The sequence below is a fragment of the Phaethon lepturus genome, unplaced genomic scaffold, assembly GCF_000687285.1.
Source record: "Phaethon lepturus isolate BGI_N335 unplaced genomic scaffold, ASM68728v1 scaffold33705, whole genome shotgun sequence".
NCBI classification, from domain to species: Eukaryota; Metazoa; Chordata; class Aves; order Phaethontiformes; family Phaethontidae; genus Phaethon; species Phaethon lepturus.
In genome coordinates this window covers 24,684-34,442 of record NW_010540431.1, presented here as the reverse complement: position 1 = coordinate 34,442, position 9,759 = coordinate 24,684, and the positions used below count along the sequence as shown (strand labels likewise).

Genomic DNA, 9,759 nt, shown 5'->3' with positions numbered 1-9,759 from the left:
GCGTCACCCTGAAGTCGTGCAAGGAGCTGCACTGCTTAAGTAGAAAGGGCCACAGACAGCCCTTACACAGCACTCACGTGCTAGGAGAGCACAGTCAGGTCATTAAATCTTCAGTTCATCTAAGTTTAACTTCATCACCCTACCTGCGAGGAATCTCTTCATCAGCATATTTGACAGAGATCATATAGGGTCCCTCCTGCGTAGGGGTATACACCACTGTGTGGGTGCCATCTCCATTGTCTACTATATTAACAGGCTCCACAACTCCTAAAAAAGGAACAGATGATTCTCTCAGATGCGCTACTAAAACTCAATTCCTCCCCAGCCATTTGCTGCACAAAGCTCCAATATGCACTGCTCATTTAGACTTTGCAACAAGCTCTTTTTTTTTTTATTTTTTTTTTTAAATGAAGGCAATGGGAGTGGATCAGTGATCAGCTTCCCTTATTTTGTATTCAAGAGCCATTGACTTGAGATAGATTTGTTACTCATCACTCTCTGGGCTCCAGTCTTCTCACTGTAAACAAAAGCTAGCATGAAAATACTGGAGAAAAATCTGCCTTTCTGTACAGTCCAGGTCAAGAGTGATTGTTCAAAATACACCAAAGATCTTTTGAGAAAGAAAATGAGTAATGGTTATAAGTGCCTGAACCATCATTTAGAAGATTACATACTGTTGCTGGGATTCACTACACAGAATTGCTATGCACTAACTCGCTTTAGGGCTCATTCACCAACTGAGTCTTTCACAATCAGGTATTCGGAAAGGCAGGCTCACTGCCTAGGCAGGAGAGCCCTGCAAGCTGCCAAAGTCCTAAGAAAGCAGGATCAATTATTTCAATTTGCATTAAGATAAATCTAAGGCAGATTATGTGACATATCGGTTCAGATCAACACACAAAGCAGTCTACAATTACAAGTTGGCTTTAAAACACAGGAAGGATTAGCAGTAAAGCAATCGCAAAAGAAACATACAGTTGCCATGCAAAGCCCAAAAGCAACACCGTTGGTTCCCACTCCCTCCTCCAGATGATTCTTGCTGTTGCCAGTTGGATTTCCAAGAGCCAAAATTGCCAGTAGTTAGTGAGAGTTCAAACCTGTCTCAGTGTCACCCTTTGGATCACCTTTAAAGAAATCCGAAATCGCTTTCAACGGGGAGCGCCATCCCTTGGAATCCATCTCATCCGCTAAAATTAAAGAAGGGTTACCTCCAGGGCCCCCGCACCAGCGTGACCTGACACTCGAGTGGGGAAGCAGCTCTCGCCTCCTAGCAAGGCGAGACTTGCAGCCAAAAGGTACTTGGCTGCCAAGATACTGTGCCACCAAGACACAGCCTACTTGGTTAACACAAACATCGTTAACACTATCACTTGAGGGCCTTGCTGCTCTCTGGGGACCACTGAGGGCTTCGACCACATTTCAGAGACTCCTGCAACCCAGTGACCTGGGTTTCCCAAGTCACCTTTCGCATGTGAGACTTGGGATTTACTTTTTAATGCCTAAATCTAAGCCACAATAGTTCACCAGTGATGGTGACTCATCTCACTTCTCCCATCTCTGAAGATTAGGATAAAGCCAAAGACACTGCCCAAAGCAGCACTACCTAGGACACAGTTGTTCTTCTACAGCATGACACGTGGGTCAGCTGTTAAGGTGCACACTGTATGAACAGGAACAGAGGGAAATGTTCATTCAGGTGGTGTCACCACCTTTGCAAGCAGGGCCAGGATCATGTTACCCACACAAACATGAAGTTGGGGGCACAGCTGGATGAAGTACTTTGGTTCTTACCTCTGGGTCCTGCCACCACCACTTCGAGAGGTGCTACTCCTGCCTTGCTGGTGTCTACAGTGAAGGACTGTGGAATTTTGGCTCGAACAGCTGTTCCCAGACCTGGTCCTGCTGTCTTCACCTTGCTGGGATCCACAACATCCTTCACAGGAACCTTGAAAGGACTGCCTGGAGGTCAACACAGCAAATGTTAAACACCACGGAGTTACAGGAAACCAAAGGTCTCTTTCGCTACTTTTCCTTGGGCTTTTTTATCACTATCCCCACAGCCTCAGGCAGGAATGACAACCCCACAGCCTCCATGCTACTTCTCTGCTTCTGCAAAAGCCGAAAGCGTAATGATGGTGCTTCTCCGTTTTCACTGTCTACTCAACAATTCAGTTGTGATCCATCTGCTTCTCACACCTCAAAAATGGATGAAAGAAACCAGAAGCGCAAATGAAGTGTCATGCAGGCACTTGTTTCCTTCATATTTTACCAAGTTCAGTATGTTGACAAATAAAATGGGACCAATGGGAAAGAATCAGCTCACTCACAGTGTCTAGGAAGGAATACCTACGTGTATGCTGTATGACAGCATATAAGAACTCAAACATTGCAGCAAAACGTGCCTGGCATTTAGGAGCATTCCATTCTTGGTATCAAGCAAAATATCCTTCTTTCAATCGTGAACTGCTGGATGCCAGATGTACCTGGAACTTTCCTTAAACCTACTTTACTTTAGCTTAACGTCCAGTGCAAATGCATAAACGGGTAAACATCTGGTTTATGAAACAGTTACTATGCTTTCTGCAGTGACCAAAACTGGCAGCAGTTAATATAATCCCCATGACAAGCTCACCCAATAGGCCATCTTACTGCAGAACAGTCTTGAAGGCATCCACATACCAAAGGGCTACTTTTTTGACCTAATGTATTATGCACCACTTGTGCATAATACCAGTTATTTGACAAGTGCTAGCATCCTTTTCCCCATCCCACCCACCTGTACCCACCCTTTTGTTCCCCTCTGGGCATTACACTCTTGACAAGGCTCCTCCACATCCCCGCAGAGGCTGTTTCAGAAATGAGAGGAGACTGCAGCCCTCCCTCAAAACTACTGCTTCACAGCACAAAGCCCTCCACAATTCCCTGCCAGGTATGAGGAACAAACACCACCACTGTTTCTGCCTGAATTCCCAGGAACAGCAGAAAGTCAAAACCTCAACAGCCCCCAGTATGAGTGAGATGCAGTCAAAGCACTGAGTCCTTAGCTCAAAGCCTTCCCTCTTCTGAAAGTCACTGAGCAAGAGCTCTTACCAGGAATATGCTCTCCCCCATATGTGATGTTAACATCGTAGTCTCCTGGAACGTAAGGAACGTACTCGGCGCTGCAGCTCCCATCCTTGTTATCTTTACAGCTTATTTTAGACTCTGAAGGTCCTTCAACAGTTATTCCAAGGCCACCAATTCCTGCCCCTCTGCAAGACGGAAACACACATTGTTAGAATTACCTGCTTCTCACAGGACCTTCATAGCCTTTGCACGCTCTGGCTGCATTTTTACCCTTATTGGAAACACAGTAACCCGACTTCTGATGTTCAGCCTTCAGCATCCTCTGGCATGCAAAGCCATTCAGCATAATCTTACTCATGTTTTCCTAGAATATTATCCTCAACCTCTATCAACCCCTAATATCTGCAGAGCAGAGTGCTCAGTAAGCGATGAGGTAGCACACACAGTAATGAGAAGAACAACCCACTACATTCCTCCCTCCCTGAGATATTCCTTAAGGATCAAGCAGGCCCAATTACCTGGTGACAACTGAAAAGGCATTTGGCTGATTTGTGAAAGCTTCTTTGAGTCCAGGTCCTTGTGCCTTCACACGTGATGGATGGCAGCCCTCTGTCACATTCACCCTGAAGGGGCTGTTTGGCACAGCTACACCATCATACGTTACGCTGACTGCATGCAGACCTGTTAAGAGGAGGAAAACACATCCCAGATGCCCTAAATATTCATCACTTAACATCACTTCTACAAGATGCTACAGACTTAAATGTCAGTATATGGGTAAGAGCTTCCTCCTGCATGTCACAAAACTTTACTAGTGTTTCATAACCGAGATGCTATCTATGCACTGTTCTTATGAAGCCAAGTTACTGTAAAATAGAGCTACTTCCTGCAGAATTAGCTCCTCTACTGGCAAAAATCTTGCTAAGATGCCAACAAGTTACTGGCAGACCTCAGCAGTTTGCCAAATGAAAGTGTCAGAAGAGCTGCTTGCTCTTGGCTTTCCCTTCTCAAGTAAAAATAACAAAAACCTCAGAGGTTACCCTTTTCAAATGGCGTGTACTCTACTGAATACGTTCCATCGGCATTGTCTTGGATGAGACAGTCAGTGGGGGAGCCGGACGGGCTTGTGATCTGTGTCCTGATGTGGTCACCACCAGCCTTCGTTAAAGGTCGGGCATCCACAGTGAACTCTGTTGTAGCTTCTCGGAACACATCTGCAGGATACGTTTTGAAGAGTCACTTCAAGAACCACATGTATTTCCAATGAGAAAACATCTTGTGAACCAGCATGATAAACAACTCACTTGGGAACACAACAAAACACCCCCGTCCAAGGGTCACCATGGGAACACGCAAGGCTATTACAACTTTTAATGCTCAGAATACTCTGTGCAGGATAAAGGACCACAAGTCCTACAAACTCTGATAACAACAATTACTCTCACCTTTCCCTTCCACTCCTGGCCCAAACACTTTAACTCTGCTTGTGTCCACAGCTGGCTCCACTTTGACCCGGGCTGGGAATTTAGGCACTTGCTCTCCTCCGTATCTCATCTTGATAGTGTACATGCCAGCCGAGAGCGGCACGTATGTTACGACATAGGTCCCATCTTTGTTATCATCAATCTGGACCTCAGCTTTGGAACCAGCATCCGACACCATGTCCACCCGCAGGTCCCCAGGACCTGCTTCCGTGCAGTCGATGTTCAGCAGCCCTGCCTCACCTACTTTACCACGTTCCAGACCTGGACCCGTAGCAATGACTTTAGAGACATCAAATGGCATTTCTATGTCTGCCTTAAACGGTGAACCAGGAATGTGAACTTCTTCAAAGAGGATGTTTACAAAATACTCTCCAGGCTTTGTAGGCAAGTAGGAAACGGAGCAGGTTCCATCACCATTGTCCGAGCATTCAATTTTAGCTTCACATGGGCCTTCTACTGTCAAACCCAAACCTCCAGTTCCTGCCCCTTTGGTATCTATCATGAACTGGGCTGGTTTTCCAACGAGGCCCCCTCGAAGACCTGGACCATGAGCTTTTACCTAGAAGAGAATATGCTGTTGAGCTAAACTCATTTTTTCATGTTATTGCCAGCACAGACTACCTAGACAGACTTGGTTGTAATGGGACTATTAACAAGCTCTTAACAATACACAGAAAGCAACGTCTCCTTTGCCACTCCTCCCAGTTGTAGAGTTGGTATCTCTCCTCCAAAGAGGTTTCTAGGCAAGGATGTTCATACTGTCACCATAGCTGTTTTTATATAGCCATAGGATATAAAAGGTAGAAAAGTTACAATATTTGATGTCTCTATACACATTTTTCTTGAAATCTATTTCCTTAGAAAGAAGTATCTCAATACAGTCGAGATGCTCAGGAAGCCAACTTCTATTAAACTAGGAGCAATACTTGTATTTGCCACACTATGGAGGATGCGTGCAGTGTTGTTCTTTAGTTCAATGTTTTTTCAAATACAGTGTTATAGGAATGACTTCCAGGAGTCATGGAGCCTGCAAAAGGAACGACTCAGTGCTCTGAGCAAGCATGTTCCTGGGTCTGGTTTGGCCAAAAATCAAGCCAAGCCTCATGCAATAGCCCACAATTCAGTTTTGAGGTACCAGTTGCTGTTACAGTCGTAAACCATTCACTTACCTTAGAGGGGTCTGGAGGTAGAGTGGCCTCCACAGTATAGGGGCTCCCTGGGATTGGGTTGCCATCGTAACTCACATCCACCATGTACAGTCCTTCTTCCCTTGGGATGTATTTTGCAGTGCTGCAGTCCTTACCCAGAACCGGTTCCACCAGACAGGGCACAGATTTCCTCATAGGACTGGAAATATTAACATCGAGTTTACCTTGCCCACCAGCTCCTTTGGTATCAATTACAAATTCCTGATCCTTTCCTACTTCCACTCCTGAAAAAGACAAAACCTGTATCACTACATTAACTACTCAACATCACACAGTGCTCCAAGAAATCTGTCGTGCATATACCACCGAGGGAGCAAGCACTGGCAGTGCCCTGCTCAGTCTGCATCCCTCTGCATGCAAAAAACCCTGCCAAAAACAAACAAACAAAAAACCCAAAAAGAAACTGAAGTGCTTTGGTTAAGTAGAGCTACAATGCTGCAGTGCTAAAGAAGCCTGTAAAACATGGCCTGTTTTGTACATTTTACTGTTTGTAAAACAAACGCTGTGCTTTTTGTCCCTGTGCTGGTTTGCACTAGAGCTCCTTTGACAACAGCAGCTTGCTGAAAGGCGGCACACCACAGCCCTGACTTTGCAGGGCCACGGCAGCCCAGACAGTATCAGAGGTTCATTTCAGGAACGCAATAATATTTCACAGACCTAAGTTCTTCCGCTCTCAGAAAACAAAGAGACTGTATGAATGACACCATAGCAGTTACATGTATTTGAACAAACAGCCATCTAGCCCCAAGGAAACAAGATTTCATCAGCAGGTGCCCAGTCTGGTAAAGAATCCAGCTCTGTTCACAAGGGACTAAACCCCAACACATGCTTTGTCCACACTGCTATGTAATCTTTCCCCCCAAAATATCTAAATTGAAATTCAGTCCTCAAGAGGACCAACTAAGTCAGAATGGTCAAGCTATAAAGTTGGAGCTGGTTAATCCCCAACTGTAGCAAGTTAAAAAGAAGCTTGTTTTGCCTACTTCTGTTCCAGCCGGACATGTTGGCTATTGCCCAGATTCAGGAGACACTTCAGAGGCAAGCTATGGGGCTTACGCCCAGAGGTACTTACTGTTTTCGAGTCCATTGACTTTAACCTTGCTTAGGTCTAGTGGAGCAGCAACACCCACAGTGAAAGGACTTTTAAGGATAGGATCACCACCATAAGTTACCAAAACCTTCATTGGACCCTAGTGGAAGAATTTACAAGTTAACTCAATTCCTCACTTCATACTGACACACTAACATCTGAACAGTACATAACCACTTCAACCTAATTCACTTCAGCTGACCACAGCCAAACTTACTGGTTTATGAACTCTCAAGCTCTTATCTCACTGCAATCCTTCAAAGTATTAAATGGTTTTTAATTTAATGCAGGAAGAGAGAAAAAGACAGTTCTTTCCAACATTTAATTAGACTATATTCAAGCTGCCTGGCAAAACTCCGGCTCAGGCTGGCTCCCACCCCCCCAGTGCTCGGACCCGACAGCTGAATCAAAGTCCCAGTGCTCCAAACCAGGTATCCCCTTCCACCACACGAAGAGGCCAGGCCAAAGCCAAGCCTGCAAAGAGGCCGTATTATTACAGCATCTGAAATACCAGGGTTTTAAGCTCTACAAGTCAGAAAGATTAATGCTCTTGTGTATTTTGGCTGGAATACCACAGCCATGGCAAGCTCCAGCCCACGATGTGTGCTCCTTTTAGTCTCTCCTACCGCAGTCCATATTTTAGCTATATTCACTGTTTACTTACTTTTCATTCTTGGCTGGTTCAGCTCCCAAGTGAAATAATCATGGATATTTCACACAAGCTAGCAAATAGCTTCCATGATTATTCTTGGTTGTTTTTAGACAACACACACACGGGTAGCTGTAGCAACACCGCGAGATAGATAAGGCTGAGTAAACAGCAATAAACCAAGGCTCCTCTGCTGCTGACACAGCCCCTCAGGAATTTAGCTACCTAGTCCTTCCTCCCTGCCCCGAAGAGTCCACAGCCTCATTCGTTATGAGCCTGAGAAAGACAGGGTCCAGGAACAACCTATATGCTCACAGCCTGGAGGGACAACAAGGCTACTCATTTCATCTCCTCTTTTTAACCATTGCTTTCCTGCCGCTGCTATCTGTGAGCGCCTCTAAGTCCACAGGTCCCAATGACCCAAGGTCCCCCATGACCCTCCAAATGGGAGATCCAAGTGGGAAACCTGGTTTGGGCATCCTGGCTTGTTTCACCACTGTTTTTCACATGAAACATGGCAATCTGGTACTGCTCACACACACATGCGTGGAATTCAGATGACTTTGCTCCCTTCTGCATACCAACCCTGACTGAATAAGCAAAAGCTTCTCCAAACAGGCACGCCAGCCACATCCTGAGATCACGCAACTGCTTTATCCAAAAACAAACGCAAGCTCTATGGTGCTTCCAAGAATGCTAATCCAGCATTACCAGATAAATAATGCTGCAGTCCTCTTTCACATAGCTAAGTTCAAGGAAGCTGGTGCAGATGACTGAGTAGCTCATGAGTTTGTTCATCAGAACAAGAGCAGTAAAGCACCAACATCTTCAGAAATACACAAGATTCATGCATTCTGGCATTTAATGGCCCTGTACAAACATGCATGCACAGCATAAGGAAAAATATTTCTAGTTATTAGCAGCTTCCACTTTCAGCTCTTTAATGGTGTTGCTAGGAAGCATATGTCTGAACCAAAACGAGCTAGACTGAATTTTTTTCCAACCCAAGGGCAAACCTCAAATACAGACAAGTACTTTGACACATTTAATCTGCAGCCCAGCTTCCCTCCTCGGCACCAATTCATTCACCTTCCTACTGGGGAGCTGCGGCACCACCACCCAAACACCGTGCTTTTTGTCCCTGCGCTGGTTTGTGCTACAGCTCCTTTGACGACAGCAGCTTGCTGAAAGGCGGCACACCACAGCCCTGACTTTGCAGGGCCGCAGCAGCCCAGAGCAGCGGCCAGCTCCGTTTTGGACCCCGGCAAGGTTGGCCACCTTTCCTCTTCAACTGATAAGGTGTGGAATGACAACATGAGCTGTGGACTACTGCTTCAATATCTCACTTGTTCCCAGAAAACAGTGACAAGCTATTAACAACTACACTAGAAAACTGCATTACTGCTTTCCCATCCTAACTGTCCTGCAGGCTTTAGGGATCCCAGGGAACAGGACACCCTGGCAAGTTTTATCTGCTTGTTGCTCTGTGCACAGGTACCAGGGAGTGAGGTCACGGCACTATGGCAACATGAGCCGTTTGCTCCTGTATTCCTACAGGAGTCAGACGTACCTGCTGTATTGGAGTGTACCTAACAGTGTGGGAATAGTCATAGTTGTCAATGATATCCAGATCTGCCACCGCCTCTCCTGGCACCGGGCTGCTGAACTGCACATCCAGCAGCGCTTTTCCAGCTCCCTTGGTGAACACAGTGAAGTGCGTTGGCTTGCCATTTTCCACGCCTGAAGAAAAATGTTAAGTCTAATTTATGCAGAGCTCGCACACAGAAACTCTTCCCAAGAAGCATTTGGTACCTATAAAGCCCAGTCAAACAAAATGCCAAGGGAACGGAGTCATTTCCAATTGCCTGGCACCCCACCCCGATGTATCCAAGACTGCATCCCAGCAATGCTCAGCCAGGCAGTGGCTAGTCTGCAACAGCCCCTTATGGTCTAGCACTGGCCACACCAACCCATCCCAGCTCTCACCAGTTTTGTTCAGCCCAGGTCCTTCAGCTTTCACTTTGCTGGCATCATGCGAGGGGTCCACTTTGACTCTGAATGGGCTGGCAGGAATTTCCTGTAACCGAAACATAGCTCTAAGCATAACCAGGGCACACTTCACTAGCCAAAACTAGACAGATAATAATTTTAAGATACTTCTGCTTTAATTCCAGCACCATCTTGATTAAAATTTCACCCCACTTAAACGCTCTGCTCTGCCTTACTGAGTAGTATCATTCAAAGCCTGGGGCAAAGTTAACA

At 45.8% G+C, this 9,759-nt stretch overlaps 1 protein-coding gene across 1 annotated transcript in view; it reads right to left on the bottom strand.

Annotated features, from left to right (window-relative positions):
- LOC104621054 (filamin-B) overlaps window positions 1-9,759 on the bottom strand; it is a 48,429-nt gene that overhangs the window by 22,961 nt on the left and 15,709 nt on the right. The window contains exons 16-26 of the mRNA XM_010287440.1: window positions 9,484-9,574; window positions 9,068-9,237; window positions 6,831-6,948; window positions 5,720-5,982; window positions 4,512-5,109; window positions 4,107-4,280; window positions 3,585-3,747; window positions 3,091-3,251; window positions 1,792-1,959; window positions 1,098-1,187; window positions 144-267 (exon numbers count right to left, since the gene is read on the bottom strand). Coding sequence (XP_010285742.1) covers window positions 144-267; window positions 1,098-1,187; window positions 1,792-1,959; window positions 3,091-3,251; window positions 3,585-3,747; window positions 4,107-4,280; window positions 4,512-5,109; window positions 5,720-5,982; window positions 6,831-6,948; window positions 9,068-9,237; window positions 9,484-9,574 — 2,120 coding nt within the window. The remainder of the gene's footprint in view (window positions 1-143; window positions 268-1,097; window positions 1,188-1,791; window positions 1,960-3,090; window positions 3,252-3,584; window positions 3,748-4,106; window positions 4,281-4,511; window positions 5,110-5,719; window positions 5,983-6,830; window positions 6,949-9,067; window positions 9,238-9,483; window positions 9,575-9,759) is intronic.